Source organism: Antechinus flavipes, chromosome 6, assembly GCF_016432865.1.
Source record: "Antechinus flavipes isolate AdamAnt ecotype Samford, QLD, Australia chromosome 6, AdamAnt_v2, whole genome shotgun sequence".
Lineage (NCBI taxonomy): Eukaryota > Metazoa > Chordata > Mammalia > Dasyuromorphia > Dasyuridae > Antechinus > Antechinus flavipes.
In genome coordinates, this window is record NC_067403.1 from 251,671,603 (window position 1) to 251,697,917 (window position 26,315).

At 37.6% G+C, this 26,315-nt stretch overlaps 1 protein-coding gene across 1 annotated transcript in view; it reads right to left on the minus strand.

The window, feature by feature from the left end:
• Positions 1-288: 288 nt before the first annotated feature.
• LOC127541688 (vomeronasal type-2 receptor 26-like) overlaps positions 289-26,315 on the minus strand; it is a 28,583-nt gene continuing 2,556 nt past the window's right edge. Inside the window, exons 2-4 of the mRNA XM_051966903.1 lie at positions 4,660-4,878; positions 3,573-3,696; positions 289-1,226 (exon numbers count right to left, since the gene is read on the minus strand). Of these exons, the coding sequence (XP_051822863.1) occupies positions 289-1,226; positions 3,573-3,696; positions 4,660-4,878 (1,281 nt within the window). The remainder of the gene's footprint in view (positions 1,227-3,572; positions 3,697-4,659; positions 4,879-26,315) is intronic.

The window sequence follows — 26,315 nt, forward strand, 5'->3', positions numbered from 1 at the left end:
ACTTATTAAAATTGAGGCTTGGAAACCAAACAGTCATTTACTTAAATTCCACAATTATTTTCCACCAATATTGAAAAATGTCATTCACATATAATCTGCTATCTGTAAACTAATTCAAAATAACAAGTGATCCCATTCTACCTTTATTCTTAAATTAGGCAATAGAATGCTTGCAAAAGGCTATTATATTGAAATAAAATCCAAAGGTGAATATCAGAGAAAACAGAAGCAAATGAATGAGATTCATTTAACATTTTATTATGACTTCGGATGAAAGGAGCTCCTTGACTATGATAGGCTAGCTTGAGAAGACCTGGCTTCTGAGGGAGTTGCTTTCTTTTTAAGTATCCCCTGAGTATTTTGTTCTATTCTTAGAAGGATCACATAGCACTTGGGAGCAAAGATGCAAGTGAGAATCCCGGCACTGGAGGTCAAAATGGCAAAGACTTCCAAGGCCACGATGGCCTTGCCCTTGTAGCTCTGGTACGAGGGCAGGAAGGAGATCCAGACACTGCAGAACACAAGCATGCTGAAGGTCAGGAACTTGGCTTCATTGAAAGTATCTGGGAGGTTCCTGGCCAGGAAAGCCATGGTGAAGCTCGCCAAGGCCAGCAAGGCCATGTAGCCCAGGACACAGTAGAAGATGAGGAGAGTGCCTTCATTGCACTGGATGATAATGGAGCCAGCCTCAGAGTGGATGTCCATCTCCAGGAAGGGGGGAGATGTCCCAAGCCAGATGCCACAGAGACACATTTGGATGAGTGTGCAGGTGAAAATGAGAGAATAAGATGCTGTGGATCCCAGCCACCTGCGGAGCCTGTTGCCTGGTTTTGTGGCCTTGAAAGCCAGAACCACAGTGATAGTTTTAGCCAAAATGGAGGAAATGGCTACTGTAAAGACAACTGCAAATGTGGTTTGTCGCAGCAGGCAGATGGCTGTGGTAGGATGGCCGATGAAGAGCAAGGAGCAGAGGAAGCAGAGGCCGAGGGAGACCAGCAGCATGTAGCTGAGACTGCGGTTATTGGCTTTGACTATGGGGGTGTCTCTGTGTTTCACAAAGAACCCCAGGACAAGCACAGTAAGGAGGGAGAAGCAGATGGCTGTACAGGCCAGAGTCATTCCCAGAGGTTCTTCAAAGGCCAGGAAGGTCACAATCCTGGGGAGGCAATGATCTCTTTCCCTATTAGGATATTGATCTTCAGGGCACTGCAGGCACTGCTCTGCATCTATGAACAATAGTAAAATCATGCTATATCCCAGATTGATCAGTTTTTTGTCCTCTATAAAGCACAGTGTTATTCATTTCATATTGAGCCCCATCTCATTTTTGGACTCCTAAGTAAGAAGGAAAAATATTCTAAAGGCTGAATAAAATAAAGATACATTTCAGTTTCCTCATTTCTCCACATATGGATAAAATAATGTGTTGAAATTATTTATTTTATATCATCGATTTGCTAAACAAAAATTCAAACTTCCTGCAATCCATTAATTGGAAACCCCTTACAATGAGTCCAAAAGGGTCCTTTTATACAAAATCCAATACTTTAAGAACAGAAATGAAACAAAACCATAGAGGAAGGCCAAGAGTTGGTTTTTAAAAATTAGGTGAAAAACATTTTTTGTTGTATTTCTCTGAATGTAAGGTTATAGCTACAAGCCATTCTCCAATTGGCACATGGTCCAAGAAAATGAACAATTTTCCGAAGAAGAAATTAAAACCATTTTTAGTCATACAAAAGAATGCTTGAAATCACTATTGATTAGAGAAATCCAAATTAAGACAACTGCAGTACCACTTCACACCTCACAGATTGACTAAGATGACAGGAAAAGATAATGAAAAATGGTGGAGGGGAAGTGGGAAAATTGGGACACTAATACATTTTTGGTGGAGTCATAAACTTATCCAACCATTCTGGAGAGCAATTTGGAACTATGAGGAAAAGGTTACCAAACTGTGCATCTAGCAGTGGATCTACTGTGTCTATATCCCAAAGAGATCATAAAAAAGAAAAACACCCACATGTGTAAAAATATTTTCAGAGTTCTTTTTTTAGAGGCAAGGAATTGGAAACTGAGTAGATGCCCAGTTGGAGAGTAGCTGAATTAATTATGGTAGATGAATGTAATGGAATATTATTGTTTTATAAGAAATGATCAGCAGACTGATTTCAGAAAGGCCGGGAGAGATTTCCATTATCTGATGCAAAGTGAAGTAGGTAGACTCAAGAGAACACTGCACCCTGAAACAGATACCATGTGATGATAACTGTGATAGACTTGGCTCTTTTCAACAATGAGACTTGTGATGGATACAGCCAGCTACATTCAGAGAGAGGATTATGGGGACTGAATGTGGATCACAACATAGTATTTCTACCATTTTTTGTCATTATTTCTTTCCTTGTTTTTTTTTTTTTTCTTATTTTTTCCCTGTTGGTCTGATTTTCTTGTGAAGCATAATAAACATGGACATATGTTGAGAAGAAATGCACATGTTTAAACTGCATTGAATTACTTGCTGTCTAGGGAAAAAGAAAGATGAAGGAGGGAGAAAAATTGAGAACACAAGGTATTTTTTCACAAGGATGAATGTTTAAAAGTATCTTTGTATGTATTTTGACAAGTGATAAGCTATTATTATAAAAAAGAAAGCCTTCATAATAAATACTACACATTATGTTCTGAAAAATAATTGTGATTGGAAAAAAAAGAAATGCTAACTGAAATAAGGTGAGAAATAGTCTATTTTGGGAGCTTCATCATAACAATGTAAGTAAAATGAGAATAAAAATCGAATTCCAAAGGACTGACTTAAAGAGTAAGTATTATGTAAACAAAATAGAAGATTTAATAAATGGAGAAAGAAAAACTACCAAAAAAATCCCCCCAAAAAAATCCCCCAAAGCTTAAGCTTTCAAACATACTATTTTATTGATCAATATCAAATACAAAGCAAATCAGAATGAGGTCTCATCAGTTTTGACACTGAGATAGGTTTGAGGATGATCAATTTTTATTCATTTTTTGGTGAGCCAAGTTTTTTTGAGTTGTGGCTCCATCCTCCAGAAAACAAATCTTTCAAATAATCTCCCTTGAGGACTCTGATCAATATTATGCCAAGGGATATTTTCATGAAGACTAAATCCAGAAACCAGACTTCTGCCCTTCAACCAAAAGCATCTATGCTTAGAAAGTTTTTAGAATTAAATTTTTTTCTATTAATTTTTCCCTTAAGAGAGAAGAAGTTTAGAACTAAGTTTTAGACTAAGCTTTCCTACAGGAATGGGGAAGATTCCAATTAGGCTGCAAGGTCAAGGAAGTATTAGGGATTCCCATGGTAGTAAAATCCTGATGGATTCTGCTTTGACAGATTTTTGGTATCTTGGACATGGGATGCTTCTAATTATAAGAATGATCACAAAGCACATTGAATGAAGAGGATTGAATAAATGCAATGTTATTTCAACTCAGAAATTATTGTGATTTTGTCAAATACAAAGCACACCAGTTTAAGATTAACAAATGAGAATGTAAATTACTTTGAAGGACAGTCTTTAGGAACCCACCTGTCTGGTTGGAAATTGTCCCTTCAGGACATGGATTGCAAACATAGCAACACCTGGGCTGGCTTTCAAGAGCTATCTTTTGGAATCCAGGGCCACACTTCAGATTGCACCTAGAAGTTGGAGTCTATATTTCCAGCAGAGAAAGGGAGAAAATGTTGTTGAAAAAACAACTGGTGAAAGATGGATGAATTGAGGAAATTAAGATTTCAAAGTTCTCCTATGACAGACAGATAGAATAAAGGACAAGAATGATGTAATTCTCAATGGAAAACTTGAATCTTCATCTTCCACTTCAGATCATCTTATCCCCAATGTATGTACACAAATTAACCAGTAGGTACAATCAAGCTCTTTGATATTTGTTAATTGTAATATCTAGTTGGCTTAGTTTTTCACAAGTACCATTTTAACTCTAAACTTCATTCCATTCCAGAATTGTTAATGCTAAAATGTCTTTGACCACACAAGAGGAAATATATTTTATTAATTTACAACCCCTGAAAGTTTTGTTTTTTTGTGTTTCCAAAAATTCAAGCATTCTACCCAGAATATTTCAGGGAATCACAATTTTAGAGAATATCTACCAAAATAAACTAATTGCACACTTAGTGCTTGATTGAATCAAAGAATCTGGTGATTTTACAGGCTAATCTTATTCTCAGGCTGATATTTGAAATCTGTTCTTGGGACTATTGTAAAAGGGCGATGGAATATATCCAATTATACACAGATGAAATTGTATAGAAATACATGTTTCATATCAGCAGAGGCTATAGCTGCAACATTTATATTAAAAAATCTTTAAAGCCATTGTGTCTTTAAAATAAAACAGAGCTTTGTACAACTGTACCCAACTCAAATACAAACTCAGATTAAATTATTTGTCTATACAAATCCAGATATTGGGTAATCATCTGTAAATAAATGCCTTTGGGGGATAATTGTTGTCTACTCTAGGGGATATAAGTAGTCTATCACACACATTTCCAGTATCTGTGAGAAACATCATTGTAACAGTGAAGAAACAACCAGTGTCCAGGAAACGAAAGAGACAAAGTGATAACATTGATATTCATTGGCTCCTTACCTGATGGAAATCTTCTGGCCAATCTATGTCTTCTTCCTTAATGGTGAATCTCTGAGTAAGAGGACTCACTTCACCCACTTTGACCAGCGTCTCTATATAGTCAGGGAAGGATTTATAATTGAGTATATCATACGTCTCAGCATCTGCCTGGACTCCATCCTCATGTGACCCATCACTGGCATTATTGACAGAACTGATTGATTTCAGAAAGTGGTGGAGCTGAAAGCAAGGACAGGTGGTTGTTAATCTTTGTGGAAAGGAAGATTCATGCCCATGTCCCAAAATTGACTATCAATGGAAAACAGGCTCGTAATCTGGAGCTTCCAAAAGTTTTCATTCTCCTTCTTGACCTTCTCTTAGAGTTTCTGAACTCTTTTTCTCTTTTCTCCTTGAAAACTAAGGACAAATGAAAAATTAAAAAACCGGTACCCAATTATTTTCTACAAATATGCTAGGTAAATTGTGGTATATGAATGTTATAGAAAATTATTGTTCTGCAAGAAATGGCCAACAGGATGATTTCAGAGAGGCTTGGAGAGACTTACATGAACTGATGCTAAATGAAATGAGCAGAACAAGAACAAGGCAACAAGAAGACTGTGTGATCAATTCTAATGGTCTTGGCTCTCCTCAACAATGAGGTGATTCAAACCAGTTCCTGTAAAGGCTAGACATCTGGAGAAGTATACTTGAAAGAAGGTGTTAACTCAATAAAATTGGTAAGACAATGTTAATCTAGTTTAGCATGGTGATTAATAGTATTCTAGTTCAGTGCATGTACTTAGTACTGAATATAGTTCTACAAGATTGACATCTATGATAATATAATTATATATATAATGTATATGTGTTATATATTTTAATATATAACTAATATTATAATTATATATAATTAATATACATATAATATATGCTTAATATTTTTATATACATATATATATATGAGCGAAGAAGGATTGGAGGAGAGACCATTCCATCTTGGATCAGGCTCCTGGTGGTTTTCCTTTAATTCTCCACTGAAAACAAGTCCCATCTGAAGGCCCTCCAGAAAGCTAGACAGGCCCCCAAGTGAAGGAGAGAGACTGTGAAGGAAACAATAAAGACTTTGGACTTTATCTCTAGCTATTCTCATGGTAATTACTCTGCTGAAACAAAGGCTGGTTCCAAGTCCTCCAGAAAGCTAACCAGAACATTACAAGTACCAATTGTTTAGTGATGGAGAGAACCATCTACACCCAGAGAGAAGACTGTGGGAAATGAGGGTAGACCACAATATTGCATTCTCACATTTTCTGTTGTTGTTTGCTTGCATTTTATTTTCTTTCTCAGGTCTTTTTCCTTCTTGATCCAATATTTCTTGTGCAGCAAGACAACTTATAAACACACACACACACACACACACACACATATATATATATGTATGTATATGTATGTATATATATATATATATATATATATATATATGTATGTATATGTATGTATATATATATATATACATATATTGGATTTAACAAATATTTTAACATATTTAACATGTATTGGACTACCTGCCATATAGGAGATGGAGTGGATGGAAAGAGGAGAAAATCTGGAACAGAAGGTTTTGCAAGGGTCAATATTAAAAAAAATTACCCATACATATGGTTTGTAAATAAAAAGCTTCAATAAAAAAAAGAGGAAAAAGAGAAAAATAAAGTTTTCCAATATAAATCTCAGAAGTGGCTATTAAGGTCAATTTAGGAATAAAGGAAAATTTGCTATTCACAGTGATGCAAATCAAGGTTAAAATAAAAGCAAATAGAAATGATAATGAAACTAAACCTTTGGCAAAATCATTCCTGAAAAAAATTAGGAAGGAGAATAATTTCAATGGAACAAATTGTGAATGAAATTTTAAAATGACAAAGTGTAAGAAAATGAAACAATAATTCAATCTGAGGAAGAGTTGAGACAGAGTTTTCAGTAAAAGCTAGAAATTTATTTGGGACACTCTGGTTGTGGTTTTCAGTGGTCAATGGAAAATATTCAAGAAAATTTCCCAGAGGATTACAAAATATAGAATGAGAAGGTTGAAAAACAGAAATTTAATCTACATTGTTGCCACTGAGAAATTTAATGGTAAGACCTGATTATTTTAGGGAAAAGAAAAATAATCTAATTGGGCAGAATTCATAGTACACATTTGTTGTTTAGTTATCTTCATGACCCCATGGACCATAGCCTACATTGCCCTGCTATGCTCTACTATATCTCAAAGTCTGTTCAAGTTCATATTAATCGTTTCCATGGCACTATCTATCATTAACTGTACCATTCTTTGTTCCTTTTACTTTCAATCATTTCTAACAACAGGGTCTTTGCCAGTGGGTCCCATTTTCATATTATGTGGACAAAGGTTTAAACTGCTTCAGGATTTGTATTTCCAGTGAACAGTGGGGATTAATTTAAGTATTGACTGATTTTATCGCCTCATCGACCAAGAGACTTTCTAAAGTCTTGTCCAGCACCACCATTATACCATAGAATCAGTTCTGCAGCTCTTATCTTTCTTCTAAGTCCAAATCTTGCAGACATAAATTTTTCTTGAAAACACACATACAAGAGAGGACAAGAGCCAGAGAGAGAGAGAAAGAGAGAGAGCGGAGAGAAAGAGAGAGAGAGAGAGAGAGAGAGAGAGAGAGAGAGTAGACAAAGAGAGAGAGAGAGACAGAGAGAGACAGAGAGAGAGAGAGAGAGAGAGAGAGAGAGAGAGAGAGAGAGAGAGAGAGAGAGAAGAGTTATAATTATAGAAAACTTTGTTAGCAAAGTTTAATTCTAGTAATCATCACATATATTACTGTGGAAAAGAATAAGAAGTGAAATTGTCTTTATATAAAAAGGTGAGAAAAGATATACTTGGCTATTAAATCAAAAATAATGGGATGGTATCTGTTGGAATCCAAGGAAAACTGTTCAACATCTTAATACAAACATATGCTTTAACCACTGATGGGAAAGAGGCCAAAGTCTGTCATATTTTTGAAGACCTGTAATGTGTTCTCCAAATAACTCCTATATATACACAACAAGGCAAATTTGTCCAAGCAAATGAAAAGACTAGTGGAATTAAGCAAAATGGAATTAGAACAGCATTCAGATTTGGGTTTTTCCTACAAAATAAAGAAGAGCTGCATATATGAAAGCCAACTTCTACAAATTTTCAAATTGAGTACATTAAGTAAGAAAAGCAAATGGAATATAGAAAAGAAAATTGAGGGATTGTCCATCAATTGGGAAATGGTTGAATAAATTTTAGCATATTTTTTCATGTAATGTTATTGTTCTATGGGAAATGATGAGCACAATGCTCTCAGAAAAAAAAATGTTCGAAAATCCTCCACGGACTCAAGCAAAGTTAAATTAGTATATACACAGTAATAGCAATGTTCTGTGATGACCAGCTGTTCTCAGTAATACAATGATCTATGAATACTCTAAAGAATGTGTGGTGTAATTCTTATTTAAAATATAATATAAATGATGGTTCTCTCTGGGAGCAGGTTTCTTGGGGAGATAACCCTAGTATCAGTTCAGCTCAATAATTACCCCAATTGCAGCCAGGGGTTAAAAGTTCAGATCTTGCTTCCTCAAAATAGCCTGGTTAGTTTTCTTGGACTATCTCTCTGCTTGGTTCCAAGAGCTCCCTCCGAATATCTCAAAATCCAAAGGTTTGTCCATCAGCCTCCAGCCAACCAGGTGGAAAATGGAATGAATCTCTCTAGCTTCCGATAGAGGGCTTGTGGGCTTCCTCCCAGAGTGCTCCTCTCCAACCCCTGGCAATGTTCCGAAGTCACTAACTAACCCAAAGCTAAGAGCCTCTTTATATATGATCTCCCAAAGGTTGACTCCTTCTGGAGGCAGGGATTAAGGGAAGTGTGAATTTGAATATCTCATATTAAACCCTGAAATCTCCAAAAGTCTGAACTACAATGAGTACTTAAATACATCTTGCTTATATGAGCACTCTAAAGGTGTGAACAAAAACATTGTATCAATTCCATTGAGGTAACACTAGGATTCTAACATCTCTCTTGAGTTATCACCTTGTTTCAAGTTGAGTTAACACTAGGATTCTAACATCTCATGCTTTTTTTTTGTTTTAGAACATAGGTGGTCATGACCTCGCTGACTTCTCAAGGAGGTGAGAACCCCAAAAAGAAGGTGATCACACCTTCCCTGACTGCTCGAAAAAGGAGTGAAAACACCATAAAAAGAAGGTGGTCACGCCCTCCCTGACATCTCAGCAAGAAAGATGAAAACACCAAAGGAAATAGAAAATCAAATCAGATTAGCGGGTTTCTAAAGGGGCTCACTTGAAACAGGTATGAAACAAGGTGTACATAAATCCATCAATATGGGAGGCATTACACATAATTACATAAAATACATAAGAACATAGCAATATAACACAGGCTAGTAGTAATGTCACCAATAACGTGAATCAACATGAGAATTTATATATGTCCATAAGTCCTAGAAAGAATCCAAAAGGAATGTATTGTCCATTAGTTCATGTGCCAGGAATCCAATAAGTCCTGTAAGCTCTGAAGTACTGAAATAGTCTCATCAACAATTTTTCATCTCAAGGAATCCAATGATTCCTGCTGAAACAGTCTCATCTTGTGTTATGGAATCCAATGAATCCTGAATATTCCAAAGCTTCTTCAACAGTTTCACTGTCAGCCATGCTCTTTCAGTGTCAGATGTTTCTTAAATGTGATTTTAAAAAAATCTTTTCCTACACAGAGAAGAAAAAGACTGTGTCATGTTTCTGTATCAAATTTTTGTATATTCGTTCTCTCTCTCTCTCTCTCTCTCTCTCTCTCTCTCTCTGTCTCTCTGTCTCTCTGTCTCTCTCTATCTCTCTCTGTCTCTGTCTCTCTATCACTCCTACTCTTTTTCTTCTTCTCTTTGTCTCTCTATCTTTCTATGTGTGTATCTCTTTCTCTTGCCCTGTCTCAATTTATTTTTTTCAGGTTTTTTTTTTAAATTAAGTTGAGAGATCTCTTTTCTTTTACAGCATGACTTTTATAGAAATGGTTTGCATAATTTCACATGTTTTCTTAAAAGGAACTGGAGTGGAAATAATGGAGAGAATCTGGAACTCAAAAGTTTTAAAAATCAAACAAAAATTATTTTAAGTGTAACTGAGGAAAGTATTAAATAAATAATTTTTAAAAAGATTGTTATATAAAATTTGAAATAAATAAATCTGAAGTAATTGCATTGTTTCCACCCAGAATTACATGTAATCACAAAGGGGAAAAAACTGAAAAAATATATAAAGGAATAACTCAAATCATCACTGCATCCTCTCTAGAACAAATCTCTAACAAGAGAATGTTGTGTAGCCTATGCTAAGCCCAGTTTTTGAAGCGATATGCTACCTTCCAAGGAAGATCTAGGTTTCTTGCAAGGTCTGATGCTTCCTTTACCTCAGAATGGAGCATTTGATTGAGGGCATGAGCCACTAAATACACTGCATTGTAAACATTTGGAATCAGTTCCATAAGGACCATGTCATTATCCATAGAAGGCAAATCTCTGAAGGAAAGATCTTTTGATCACAAAGGAGAGAATATTTCTATATCACTTTTTTTTTTGGAAAATCTACAATGAAAGGCTCTCTCTCAGAAAGATTTTAGGAAAATGTCCTCAGGGTTCACACTTGAATTCAGGCTTCTTACAAAATCTGTAAAACCAGGAATTTCCTTTTGGGTATGAGAAAATAGTATTGTACCATGAAAAGTAGGGGAAAGTTCAGAATTAGAATCAATAGAAAAATCCCAGAAAAATGTGGTAATCCACAATTTCCCATAAGTTTTAAAACTTATCAATGCACAGGAAAGTTCATGAAGGGAATCAGTATCTCCATAGATGAAAATCACATTTGATGATGATGAAATAATCCTAGAAAATAGGTCAAAAGTTTCTCTTTCTCTAAAATTTCTGGGCACTGTTTCCTTAAAAGTCACATACAAATTATTCCTGACCATTTCTTCTTTCAGATCCTTGAAGAACATTTTCCCTTTTGGGTTATCAGAAATAAGCAGTCCTATCCATGTCCAGTCAAAATGCAGCATCAATTGGATGAATGCCAGGTGAAGAGCAGATTGTTCTTTCCCCATCTGATATACATAAGGATACTGGACTTTATCATTTAATAGAAGATCAAATGAACCATAGCTAATCTAAATGAAACATAAAGAAGACAATGAGTTCCTTCACTGTAGGAATTTGGCCTTCATATTTGTATAACAAACAACCATTAATGAGTTTCACAGAGCAGATGATTTGCTTGTAAATTTGAATTTATAGTTTTAGATCACAAAATTATGGTTCTATGGAATGGAAAAGTTGGAAGGAAAATCTGAAACTGAGCCCATCCAAGAATCCTTTTTCCAATGTCTCCATCAAGTACTTTCTAAGTTTCTGTTTGAAACATTTCAAGGAGGAAAAATTCTCTAAAAAGGTCTTTACCCTTTTTAGATAACTTGACTGAAAGATAGAATATTTTTGGGTTAACTTTGTAGCTAAATCGGTCTCTTTGGAACATTGACTTTTTGTTCCTATTTCTTTTCTGTAAATTCAAGTGGAACATTTTTGTGTCCCATGTATGAAGCTGTTAATTAAATAGGTAAGCATAAAATTACATGTCTTCTCTAAGTAATCTTACTTCTATTTCAGCACAAATATCAAAAATTGTGACTGTATTGGTCTCTCTTATCTGTGGAACTTTATACAGTTTGAGAATGGTGGCCATGGCCATAGAAAGTGTAGCTGACATCCCTCCAATGACAGCCACAGAATCTGACTATTTATCACAGCTATAATTGGGGATAATGACACTATCTATCTTAAACTGTACCATTCTTTGTTCCTTTTACTTTCAATCGTTTCTAACAACAGGGTCTTTGCCAGTGGGTCCCATCTTCATATTATGTGGACAAAGGTTTAAACTGCTTCAGGATTTGAATTTCCAGTGAACAGTGGGGATTAATCGACTGATTTTATCACCTCATCGACCAAGAATCTTTTTAACGTCTTGTCCAGCATCACTATTATATCATAGAATCAATTCTGCAGCAAGAAAGATGAAAACACCAAAGGAAATGGAAAATCAAATCAGATTAGTGGGTTTCTAAAGGGGCTCACTTGAAACAGGTATGAAACAAGGTGTACATAAATCCATCTATATGGGAGGCATTACACATAATTACATAAAATATATAAGCACATAGCAATATAACACAGGCTAGTAGTAACGTCACCAATAACATGAATCAACATGAGAATTTATACATGTCCATAAGTCCAAGAAATAGTCCAAAAGGAATGTATTGTCCATTCGTTCATGTGCCAGGAATCCAATAATTCCTGTAAACTCTGAAGTACTGCAATAGTCTCATCAACAATTTTTCATCTCAAGGAATCCAATGTTTCCTGTTGAAACAGTCTCGTCTTGTGTTACTGAATCCAATCATTCCTGAAGATTTCAAAGCTACTTCAACAGTTTCACTGTCAGCCATGCTCTTTCTGTGTCAGATGTTTCTTAAAAGTGACTTTAAAAAATCTTTCCATACCCAGAGAAGAAAATGACTGTGTCATGTGTCTGAATGGTTGTTGTATATTCTCTCTCTCTCTCTCTCTCTCTCTCTCTCTCTCTCTCTTGCTTTCTCTCTGTCTCTGTCTCTCTATCACTCCTGCTCTTTTTCTTGTTCTCTATATCTCTCTATCTCTCTATGTGTGTATCTGTTTCTCTTGCCCTGTCTCAAATTTGTTTTTGTCAGGTTTTTTTTTTTAATTAAGTGGAGCGATCTCCTTTCTTTCACAGCATGACTTTTATAGAAATGGTTTGCATAATTTCACATATGTTTTCTTAAAAGGAACTGGAGTGGGAATAATAGAGAGAATCTGGAATCAAAAGTTTTAAAAATCAAATAAAAATTATTTTATGTATAACTGAGGAAACAATTAAATAAATTATTTTTAAAAAATTGTTATATAAAATTTAAAATAAATAAATCTGAAGTAATTTCATTGTTTCACCCAGAAGTACATGTAATCACAAAGGGGAAAAACTGAAAAATATATAAAGGAATAACTCACGTCATCACTGCATCCTCTCTAGAACAAATCTCTAACAAGAGAATGTTGTGTAGCCTATACTAAGCCCAATTTTTTAAGAGATATGTTACCTTCCAAGGAAGATCTAAGTTTCTCCCAAGGTCTGATGCCTCCTTTACATCAGAATGGAGTATTTGATGGAGAGCATGGGCCACTAAATACACTGCATTGTAAACATTTGGAATCAGTTCCAGAAGGGCGATGTCAATATTTGTAAAAGACAAATGTAAATCTCTGAAGGAAAGATCTTTTGAGCACAAAGGGTAGAACATTTCCACATCACTTTTTTTGGAAAATCTACAATGAAAGGCTCTCTCCCAGAAAGATTTTAGGAAAATATCCTCAGACTTCATACTTGAATTCAGGCTTCTTACAAAATCTGTAAAACCAGGAATCTCCATCTGGGTATGAGAAAATAGTATTGTACCATGAAAAGTGGGAAACTGGTCTAAATTAGTATCAATGGAAAAATCCCAAGAAGATGTGGTAATCAACAACTTCCCATAAGGTTTATAAGACATGAATACACTGGAAAGTTCATGAAGGGAATCAGTATCTCCATAGATGAAAATCACATTTGATGATAATGAAATAATCCTAGAAAATAGGTCAAAAGCTTCTCTGTCTCTAAATTTTTTGGGCACTGTTTCCTTAAAATTCACACACAAATTATTCCTGACCATTTCTTCTTTCAGATCCTTGAAGAACATTTCCCCTTTTGGGTTATCAGAAATAAGCAGTCCTATCCATGTCCAGTCAAAATGCAGCATCAATTGGATGAATGCCAGGTGAAGAGCAGATTGCTCTTTCCCCATCTGATATACATAAGGATACTGGACTTTATCATTCAATAGCAGATCAAATGAACCATAGCTAATCTAAATGAAACAGAAAGAAGACAATGAGTTCCTTCAGTGTAGGAATTTGGCCTTCATATTTGTATAACAAACAACTATTAATGAGTTTCACAGAGCAGATGATTTGCTTGTAAATTTTAATTTATAGTTTTACATCACAAAATTATGGTGCTATGGAATGGAAAAGTTGGAAGGAAAATCTGAAACTGCGCCCATCCAAGAATCCTATTTCCAGTGTCTCCATCAAGTACTTTCTAAGTTTCTGTTTGAAACATTCCAAGGAGGAAAATTTCTCCAAAAAAGTCTTTACCCCTTTTAGATAACTTGACTGAAAGACAGAATACTTTTTGATTTACTTTGTAGCTAAATCAGTCTCTTTGGAACATTGACTTTTTGTTCCTATTTCTTTTCTGTAAATTCAAGTGGAACATTTTTGTGTCCCCTGAATGAAGCTGTTAATTAAATAGTTAAGCATATTTACATGTCTTCTCTAAGTCATCTTACTTCTCTTCCAGTTCAAATATCAAAAATTTTATTCCTGAGATTTTGTATAGCATACATTTGCCTCCTCTTATAATTATAGGGAGAATTTTATTTCTCTGAAAACAAAACATGTGCCTGAGAACTTGTTCTAGGAGCAAAATTTCTCTATATCAGAATCAATAAGGAATAGTAAATGGAGAACTCCTTATAGTGAAATCTACTGCCAAGATGGAAATTCCACATTACTGCTACCCTATGAATAAGAATTCTGTAAGAGTTCTTAGGACTTCTTAGTAAAAACTGAGATAAGCAATGGTTGGTGTTTAATGTCCAAATCCTTTATTGTCTCTTTCCAAGTCTTGTTTCCTTTCCTGCGGCCTGGTTAACTTTCTTATACTCCAGATCCTTTATTATCTACTTCCTGGGGCTGGGCAGCTTTCTAGAGAGCCTTTCAGTCTCACATTGGTTCTGAGAGCTTGAAGTCCCTCTTCCCTTCTCTGGCTTCTGAATCTCCCTGACTCAATCCTGGCTGAGGCTCCTAGCTTATATATGCACTTTTAGCAAAGGTTTGAATCTTGTAGAACTATAGGAAGTACTAAGTACATGTACTGAACTAGAGAATTGTTAAGCACTATGCTAAATTAGATAATTATTGTCTCTATCAATTCCACTGACTTAGCACCTTCTTTCAAGTTCTGGCCCATAATATCTCCCACTTTCTTTAGAACATAGGTAGTCATGCCCCTCCTTGACTTCTCAAAGAGGTGAGAACCCCAAAAAAGAAGGCAAATATGCCTTCCCTAACTGCTCAAAAATGGATGAAAACACCAAAAAATGAAGTGATAATGCCCTCCCTGGCATCTCAGGAAGGGAGATGAAAACACCAAAGGAAATGAGAAATCAAATCAGATTAGCAAGTTTTTGAAGGGCCTCACTCTTAAAATAGGTATACATAAATCCATCAATATGGGAGGTATTATACATAATTACATAAATCGCATAAGCACATAGTAACACAGTCTAGTAGTGATGTAACAAATAACATGAATCAATATGAGGAATTATACATCTTTATAAGTTTTAGAAATAGTCCAAAAGGAATCTATTGCCCATTACTTCATGCACCAGGAATCCAATAATTCCTGCAAGTTTCAAAGTTCTGCAGTAGTCTTATCTTCTGTTAGGGAACCCAATGATTCCTGTAGATTTTGTTCTTAGGTCTTCTCCTTTGTTTTGAGGTTTTTTTTTTTTTTTCTTTTTTTTTGTCTCTTTCCAGGTGCTTGTTGGTACCCATATGATTCCTTCTCCATCTGTATTAATACAAACAAACCCTTTCTCCCAAGCAGTTCACCTATCTAGTCCCTTCTATTTACTACTTTCTAAATCTCTTCTCATCATCTGGCAATTACATTGGAGCTGCTCATTATATTGGACCTGCTCTCACTGAATACTACCCTTCTTTTCAGTTAAAAAGCCTGCATTCTCCCCAATTATAATCTCTTTCTGTCATCTGATTGTTTTTTGGTTGATAGATCATTTAATTCCTTTCTGACACACAATTGTTCGTAGACTGATTGATCACACCAGAGCCCTGAACTGCTAAAGGTGGAACTTTGGCTGCTATCATGCCCCACCTGAATTTTGTATGATATCTTGGAGCTGGACCTTGCCTCTCATTTCCCTGGGTCAATCTGCATTCTGAGGTCCAGTGGAAGGCCTTGTGGCATTTTGGACATAAGTTTTAAGGTCTTCTCTCACCCTGTCCTCTCTATCACTTTGCCTTCTTTGGGCTCTCAGATATCTTATTTTTCCACATTGAAAAGATCAATGACTTTCTCTAGAAGTTCCTTGCCAGGAGGGACTCTATCTTACCATGTTCATCATACTATGGGTATAATAAGCACTTGTGCCCACTGTGGCATACCATCTTCTGATCTCCTCTAAAGAGCATCTTTGTATAGTCCCAATATAATTCTTCTACAAATCTCATTAGCATTTTCCTTAGCCAGTTGTCTGATCATAATTCTTATAGCTGCATTTTCTCCAATGGTTCTTGTGATAGCTACTTGCATATGTTCTACAACATCTGCAAAGTGTTCATTGGGACCTTGCTCTATTTTTGTGACGGTTTCCTCTTGATCTTTCCCTGGGATGGTACCCAAGCTTTTATAGTATCAGTGACAATTTTTTCATATACTCCTAGGGGGTAATTAATCTGTGCTGAATTCTCTGCATACTGACCTTCACCTGCTAGTTGGTCAAAGGTGATTTGTACATTAACTCCAGTTTGCTTATTGAGTTGGGCTTGAATCCTATATAATTCCTGATACTTTGAAAGCCACAACAAGTTTTGTCCAGGTTCTATACATGTCCTTGATATGGATTTCCAATTACTGGGAGATAAAATTTCATATGCCAAACTATCTAGTAACATCTTAACATAAGATGATGTAGCCCCATAAAGAGTGCAACCCTTTTTCAAATCCTTAATTTTTTCAGATCAAAAGGAATTTATCTTCTCCTTTCTTGACCTGAAGAATCAAGCTCTTCAATCACAGGGTATGCATTTATTAAATCAGATACATCCTGTCCTTCATTTTTTGCCTTAACCAGGGCTTTTTGTAATCTTGTCATAGACTGCTTCATAGGTGGTGCTGATTGTGTTACTGCCTCTCCCCCTCCTCCTTCTACCTCCACCAATGAAGGGTTAATTGAGGGAAGTAGGTCAGGGGATGGGGGATGCCCTAATGGCTTTTGCTGTGAAATACTACACTCAGAATTGTACTTAACTCCTTTCTTATCTGATTCTTCATCCTTTTCAGATAGTTTATTTGGATCCTCTCCCTCCTTCTCTTTCTTTTTTTCCTTATTCTATAACTCATATAATTTCCTAAAACCAGTTGTATTAAATTATATGTATAAAGTATTTCTTTGGAAACTGAATCAGGTAAATTTTCATTGTACAATTGACATAGTTGCTCTCCTACTAATTTCCACTCATCTAGATTCCATTCTTTTTCCTTAGAGAACCAAGGAGATGTGTATTGTAAATTTTCTAAAAGTTCAATGATCTGCTCCCAAGTTACAATCAAACCTTGATTTTTTATCAGTCTGACCAAGCTTTTGATACATTTTCCTTGAAGAGGAAAACAATGCTGTTTTCTAAATATCTGTCCCATTAGTTGAAATACTACTTTAGCCCTTAACACAAGTTTCCTTGCCTATTTGTGTACTCATTCAAATTTCTGGGTCACAGATGAAAGTTTTTGGCCCACGTTCTGCCACCAAAATGTAATATTCTCTCTTAAATGTAATATTCTCTGTTGAGGTTATCTTGAGTTCTCTGGAGGGAGCCTTCGTTTCAGTTCAGTAATCATCATATGAGTACAGCCAGGGATTAAATTCCACATGCTTTATTGTCTCTTTCCAAGTCTTGTCTCCTTTTCTGTGGCCTGATTGGTTTTCTTATAGTCCAGATCCTTTATTATCTCCTTATTAGGTGTGGGTAGCTTTCTGGAGAGTCTTTCAGTCTGGCCTTGGTTCCAAGAGCTTGAGCTCTAGCCTGCCTTCTTTGGCTTCTTTGCTTCTGAATCTCCCTGACTCAATCCTGGCTGAGGCTCCTAGCTTATATATGTTCTCTTATTGAAGGTGTGAATCTTGGAGAACTATAGTAACTACTAAGGACATGTACTGAACAAGAGAACTGTTAAGCACCATTCTAAATTAGATAATTATATAGATAGTTGATTCTAATTTATAAGAAATCAAACCATTCTCCAATTAATAAGTGGTCAAAAAATATGAACAGACAATTCTCAGACGAAGAAATTGAAACTATTTATAGACATATGAAAATATGCTCCAAATCATTATTAATCAGCGAAATGCAAATTAAGACAACTCTGAGATACCACTACACACCTGTCAGATTGGCTTCAATGACAGTGAAACATAATGCAGAATGTTGGAGGGGATGTGGGAAAGCAGGGACACTGATACATTGTTGGTGGAATTGTGAACACATCCAGCCATTCTGGAGAGTAATTTGGAACTATGCTCAAAAAGTTATCAAACTGTGCATACCCTTTGATTCAGCAGTGTCTCTACTGGGCTTATACCCCAAAGAGATACTAAAGAAGGAAAAATGACCTGTATGTGCCAAAATGTTTTTGGCAGCCCTGTTTGTAGTGGCTAGCAGCTGGAAAATGAATGGATGCCCATCAATTGGAGAATGGTTGAGTAAATTGTGCTATGTGAACTTTATGGAATATTATTTTTCTATAAGGAATGACCAGAAGGATGAATACAGAGAGGTTTAGAGAGATTTCCATGAACTGATGCTGAGTGAAATGAGCAGAACCAACAACGATACTGTTTGAGGATGTATTCTGATGGAAGTGGATCTCTTCGATAAAGAGAGCTAATTCAGTTTCAATTGAACAAGGATGGACAGAAGCAGCTACACCCAAAGAAAGAACACTGGGAAATGAATACAAACTGCTTGAATTTTTGTTTTTCTTCCCAGGTTATTTCTACCTTCTGAATCCAATTCTCCCTGTGCAACAAGAAAACTGTTCGGTTCTGCACACATATATTCTATCTAGGATATACTGTAACCTCTCCAACATGTAAAGGACTGCTTGCCATCTGGGGAGGGGGTGGAGGGAGGGTGGGGAAAAATCAGAACAGAAGTGAGTGCAAGGGATAATGCTGTAAAAAATTACCCTGGCATGGGTTCTGTCAATAAAAAGTTATTTTTAAAAAATTAAAAAAAGTAAAGTATATCTATATTCTGACAGTACTATCTGTCTCAAAGTAAAATAAAAATATAAAAAGAAAAAAATAAATTAGATAATTATAGTCTCTATCAATTCCACTGACTTAGCACCTGATTTCAAGTTCTGGCTCATAACACATATCCCCATCCAGATTCCCAAACTCTTGGCTTTTTGAGATGAAACCCTTAAGGCCAAGTGTTTCAGAAAATATTGTCTTTATTTTTGTACCAGATGGTAGAGCCAAGATGGAGGTGTAAAGAAGCTGCTCAAGCTCTCTCAGTTTCCTCAAAATAAAGAAACTGCTCAAGCTCTCTCAGTATCTTCAAAACCCAAAAAAAAAAAAAAAAAAAAAGTGTCTGAACAGAATCTGATGGAATGAAACCGCTCTCCAGTTTAAGATGGACTAAAAAAACTTCAAGCAAGGTCAGTCTCACTAGGGTGAAAGAGGCGTTCAGTCCAGGTTAGATAGACTATGGGAAAGCCAGTGAGAGGAGCTTAATCACAGCAAATCAGCCATTAATACCCTCAGTTATGACACAGTAGAGGAGCAAATCAGTAGAGCAACTTCCAGTCCCAGCTCAAAAGACAAACTCTGGGAAACCAGACTCTTTCCTCAATAGAGCAGGCAATGCTAACCTTGCAAACAATTTTCAGATGTCAAAATTAAAGCCATTTATAATCATATGAAAAAATGCTCTAAATCACTATTGATGAGAGAATTGAAAAATAAAATAGTTCTACAATGCCATCTTACACCTCTCAGATTGGCTAAGATAACAGGAAAAGCTAATGATAAGTTTTGGAGGGGATGTGGGAAAACTGGGTTATTTATGCTTTAGTTGTGGAGTGTAATGGGCTGAGGCTTGAGTTGATGCACTGAAGTCCCAAGCACATGAGGCTAAATAGTAATTGGACCATACTCTATTAATATATAAGCTTGGAGAAAGAATGGCCCCTGCCCACTCTTTGTGCAAGTCCTGATGTGTTGTATAGGAAATGACGATTCTGGTGGGTGGAGGCAGGGGAGGGAAAAAGGAAGGGGAGGAGAGCTCAAGGCTCTCTCGCGCTCTCACTCTGCTAGCTGGCTTCCTGTCTCAGCTGCCCATATTGCTATCGCAATCTTTTTTCACCTCTTCACTTCAATAAAGACTGAAGATTTTTGCCTTAACCTGAGTTCCTGACTCCAGCTGATTTTAAATATGTGGTCATCACAATTGGCGCCCAAACGTGGGAACCAAGGACCCTACTTTCACTGAAGTAGTCTCCAGTGACCAGGAACTTAGGTGAGTATAATAAACAAACAGGAACTTATTTTCTTAAAGACTAAATTAGTAACCTTTTTTGGCTGAAATGGTACAGATCCTAGGTAAAGATTCTCCATCCGCCACCCCAACCCCACAAACCCCAGCCCCACCCAGGAGTGGTGCTATAGAAAGCCTGCTTAAGCTGATAGAAGATCAAGGGCTACTTGTAACTTGGGAACAGGCAGATAAACTTCTGGGTATATTAAAACGCACCTCCCCTTGGTTCTTAGAGGAAGAGCAAATCTCTCTAGATAACTGGGCATTGGATGGTCAACAGCTCTCTGCATATAACAATGAAAACGGTCCTCATTTAGTTTCCATCAAGGTATTCTATTTATACAATATGATCCAGTTGGCCTTAGGATACTGTATAAGTCCTGGGAGAAAAGGTAAAATTTCTAGGAATAGCCAAATAGGGAAGCCTGAGATAAAGGAGGAAGACAAAGAACAGATTAATGGCCATATCCCCACAGGGCATGGAGACTTAAGTGAGGCTCAAGGTGTGGTGAATCTGAGGCAGCTTCAGCTCCACCTAAGGAGCAGGTAATTGACTCTCCTCCATCAACTCCATCATCCTCAGGGATGGAGGAAGGAGGGGTAGTGGGGGAGGGGGGCAGTGACAGCACCAGCACCTCCCCCCCAGCATCCAGCACCTCCCCCCCAGCATCCAGCTGCTCCTATGAGTAGATTGCAAAAGGGACTAATTAAGGCCAAAGAAGAAGGGAAAAATGTATCAGAATTTGAACACCACATTTTTCCTGTAATTCAACAGTTTAATTCTTCAGGTCAAGAAAGTAGAAGATACTCACCTTTTGATATAGAAATCCTCAAAGACCTGAAAAAAGCTTGCCCTCTTTATGGGGCTACATCAGTTTATGTTAAGACGCTATTACAAAATTTGTCTTTTGAAATCTTGACCCCTAATGACTGGAAATCTATAGCAAGGATCTGCCTAGAACCTGGACAAAACTACTTGTGGCTTTCTGAATATAGTGAGCTCTGTAGGATACAAGCCCAACAAAATAGTCAAAGTGGAGTTCATACTGCAATCACCTGTGACCTACTAACAGGTGTAGGTCCTTATGCAGATGTCGCAGTACAAATTAATTATTCTGTAGCAGCATATCAGCAAATTGCTGCTAATGCTATCAAAGCGTGGGCTTCTCTCCACAATAAAGATGAAAAGAGTGGGGTCTTCACAAAAATAACACAAGGGCCAAATGAACCCTTTGCTGACTTTGTGGGATGCTTGCAGACAGCTATCACAAGAACAAATGTAAGAAAATGCAATAACAGACATTTTGATAAGGCAACTTGCTAAGGAAAATGCTAATGAGGTTTGCAGAAGAATTATACTAGGACTGCACAAGGATGCTCCTTTAGAGGAGCTCATAAGACACTGCGCCACAGTGGGCACAGGTGCCTTTTATAGTCAGACTATGATGCAGACTTCCCAAAATCCAAACATGGGAAGACAGAGTCTCTCCTGGAAAGGGACTTCCAGAGAGACTCGTAGATGCTTTCAGTGTGGAAAAGTAGGACATCTGAAAGCTCAATGTTGGTATAGAGATAGAATGGGAAAACAGGGTGGGAGAACAAGACCCAATACCCCATGTCCAAAATGCAACAGAGGATTCCATTGGGCCTCAGAATGTAGACAGATTCAGGGAAACGGGATGAAGGGCCCAGCCCCAGAGCCCAAGGCAAAAATCACTTGGGGCATGATGGCAGCTAATGGTGCACCCAGAGAGTGCCTAGAAGTCCAGTATCCAGACATGACCAATCAGCCAGAAAGCCATATGATGAGAGAAGGGGATTACACAGTCAACCAGCCAGGAAGCAATCTGATGGCAGAAAGGAATTACAATTAGGGAGAATAGAGCTGTATGCAGCTGGGACAACTGAGATACCCCCTGGAGAGGTGAAATCTGTTCCTCTCCAGCCTATGGATCCCTTACCTCCAGGCACAGTAGGCTTGACCATTTCACCTCCTTTTTGTACGTACAAAACAGTGTCCATCCACACACTGATGTGGGAAACTGGGGAATGTGTAGATAATATCCCAGTCACTAATACAGGTAGACAATGTGTGACTTATCACCCAGGAGAAGTAGTAGCATCAGGTTTACACATGCAGAACCCTAATAAGCAACCTGGTGATAGTCACCCAGATTCTGACTCCAGACCACAAAATCCAGAAATATACTGGACAGCAGCTGTAACATCTGACCGACCTATGCTCACAATCTATATAAATGGCCTACCATTGGAAGGATTGGTAGACACAGGTGCAGATCGTACAGTTATTAGAGGTGCCAGTTGGCCCAGTCACTGGCCAAAGATTAAAGCAGACACCTATATGTCTGGAGTAGGAGAATCAATAGCAGCTGAAGTTAGTGCTGCCCCTATGAGATGGACTTTTGAAGGCAAAACAGGAGTTTTTACTCCTTTTATAGTTGAAAAAATCCCCATCAATCTGTGGGGAAGAGACGTTTTACAACAATTAGGGTTAAAAATGAGTACTTCTGTTTTTTAAGCAGGGCTGCTGTTGAAGGCCTGCCAACACTTTCACCTGTTCCTATCCAATGGAAAGCTGATATACCAGTGTGGATAGAACAGTGGCCCTTAAGTAGCGATAAAATTCAGGCCTTATTAGATATAGTACAGGAGCAGCTTGAACAAGGGCATTTACCAGCCTTCTCTAAGTCCTTGGAATTCCCCAGTGTTCATTGTAAAAAAGAAATCAGGAAAATGGAGGATGCTCACTGATTTAAGAAAAGTGAATGAACAGATGGAAACTATGGGAACTCTTCAGCCTGGACTTCCATCTCCTAGATTTGCCTGGAGTGGCCTGTTTGGGTCATCGATATTAAGGATTGTTTCTATTCTATCCCTCTGGATAAGGAGGATATAAAAAGATTTGCCTTTTCAGTGCCCAGCATTAACTTAGCTGAGCCTTATAAAACATATGAATGGACAGTTTTGCCACAGGGAATGAAAAACAGCCCCACTATGTGTCAAATGTATGTTGCTGCTGCTCTTGCTCCAATAAGAAAAGAATTTCCAAAAGTTATGCTATTACATTATATGGATGATATATTGGGATGTGCACCTGAGGAACAAATGCTAGAAGCATGTCTACAAAAGACCATAGGAACACTAAGGAACTACAAATTGTACATAGCTAAAGAGAAAATTCAAAGACATGCTCCTTTTCAATATTTAGGATATGAAGTATACCCTAAGGTGCTTACAGTACAAAAACTGTCCTTAAGAACAGAGAAGCTAAACACCTTAAATGACTTTCAGAAATTGACAGGAGATATCCAATGGATGGGACCAGTGTTCGTCTTGACTACCTATCAGTTACAATCATTATATGATATTTTAAGGGGAGACAGTGCTTTAAATTCACCACGCCAGCTTACAAAAGCTCAAGAGGCTTTGAGAAAAGTTGAACTGGCTTTATCCAATGTGGTTGAAAGAGTCACTCAAAAACCCTTGGAAATATCAGTTTTTGCCACACAAGAGGCACCCACAGCAGTCCGTCATCAAGGAGACAGTGTGATAGAGTGGGTGAACCTCCCGGCACAACCAGAACAAAGCCTTACTCCTTACTCAGTGCTTGTGGCTAGAATTTTGTTAAAGGCCATTAAGCGAGCAGTACAATTATCTGGGGCAAGACCTGATAAGATATACACCTTTTACACCAATACACAAATTAATGTGTGTTGTGAGACCATCCCAGAGTGGCAAATTTTATTAGCCATGGCTCCAAATTTTACACATGGGTCTCCATTAAAGATAAGCAGCTTTTTACATAATTGGCGATGGATTCTTGAAGAAAAAGTTTCTAAAGTTCCTCTTAAAGGACCAACTATCTTTACAGATGCGTCCAAACACAATATTTGTGCTGTATACTCTCATGACTTAACTATAAAGAGAGTAGTCAGAACTCCTTTTCAGTCCACTCAGCAGAACGAATTATATGCAATCATGTTAGCTCTCATCAGGCTGCTCGAGCTTTGCGTTTACAATTTGGGATTACAAAAGAGGAAGCTAGAAGCATAGTAAAAAGCTGTACAGCTTGCCTTCCTTTCCACGCTCCTACACTGCCTCCAGGGAAGAACCCTCGTGGTTTGAGACCCAATGAAATCTGGCAATGGATGTGATCCATTATAAATCTTTCGGTCATCTGTCTTTTATCCATGTTGTGGTAGACACCTTTTCAGGATTCACTTTTACCATACCAGCAGCAAAAGAGACAGCCCGAATGGTCACTGAATTCCTCACGCAAGCATTTGGCATTATGGGTGTGCCACAACCAATAAAAACAGACAATGGTCCTGCATACACCTCCAAACATTTTGCACACTTTTGTGCACAGTATAAGATTTTACACACCACTGGCATACCATTTAATCCTCAAGGACAGGCAATAGTAGAGAGGAGAAACAGAGACATTAAGACGCTGCTTCAAAAACAAAAGAAAGGGGGAGCCACAGGTAACCCTAGAGAGCTTCTAAATCTAGCTCTTTATACTATTAACTTCTTGATTTTTGACAAAGATGCACTGGCTCCGGCAGACAGGTTTTATAATCCACCAGAAGGGCAGTGTCCAGTGCGAGCAACTTCACTATCTTTAGATAATCGCCAGGTGATGTGGAGAGACCCAGAAAGTGATGAATGGAAGGGACCAGATACACTAACTGCTTGGGGGAGAGAGTTTGCTTGTATCTCTACAGGTGGAGAAGGAATCAGATGGGTGCCAATGAGCCTCATTAACCTTGTCCATCACAGAGAGACAGAGCAGACCCTTGAAACAAAGGAGAAGACCCAAGAAACATCGGGTGGTTTTGTTGCTGATTGTGCTCACCATTGAAAGAGTGTGGCAGTTATGGCGTTTGATTCATGGACATAGAAAATCATTGGACTTCAAAACCCTCAGAAATCATTGGATTCTCTGAGACATTAGATTGTTGTAGGACTTTAAATCCCTCAGGAATCACTGGATTCTTTGAGACATAAGACTTGAAAGCCCTCAGAAATCACTGGATTCTCTGAGAAATGATATGACTGTTATAGGACTTCAAAATCTGCTGGAATCATTGGATTCCCTAAGACATAAAAAGACTTTTGCTGGACTTCAAAAACTTGGGGGGATCATTGGATTCCCTGATATGTGAAGCAATGGACAATAGATTGGTTTTGGACTATCTCTTGGCTGCTGAAGAAGGTGTATGTGTGACTGCTGTTTACATACTCTCCTTCTAGGACTTCTGGCAATCTTTTACAACACAATGTTGATTTATATTTTTTGTTATACCATTACTTGGGTGTATAATTCATATTTGTTACACCACATCAAGCCTGCACTGACTGTGGGGAGAGTCATCACTAATAGCCTCTGCGTTGTTGCTATGTGCCATGTGCTATGTGTTCCCATGCTGATGGGTTTGTGCATAATAAGACCCTTCAGTCCAGAAACCTGCTAGCAATCCCCACTTCCCTTTGGTGCTTTTCATCTCTTTTCCTGAGATGTCAGGGAGGGTGTGATTATCTCCTTTTTAGGGCTTTCACCTCCCTTCCTGAGAAGTCAGGAGGGTTGTGATCACCTCCTTTTTGGTGCTTTCACCTCCTTTCCTGAGAAGTCAGGGAGGGTGTGATCACCCTCCCTTTGGGGGCTCTGACCTCCCTGAGGAGTCAGGGATACATGATCACCAGTGTTCTAAAACAAAAGAAAGCGGGAGATGTAATGGGCTGAGGTTTGAGTTGATGCACTGAAGTCCCAAGCACATGAGGCTAAATAGTAATTGGACCATACTCTATTAATATATAAGCTTGGAGAAAGAATGGCCCCTGCCCACTCTTTGTGCAAGTCCTGATGTGTTGTATAGGAAATGACGATTCTGGTGGGTGGAGGCAGGGGAGGGAAAAAGGAAGGGGAGGAGAGCTCAAGGCTCTCTCGCGCTCTCACTCTGCTAGCTGGCTTCCTGTCGCAGCTGCCCATATTGCTATCGCAATCTTTTTTCACCTCTTCACTTCAATAAAGACTGAAGATTTTTGCC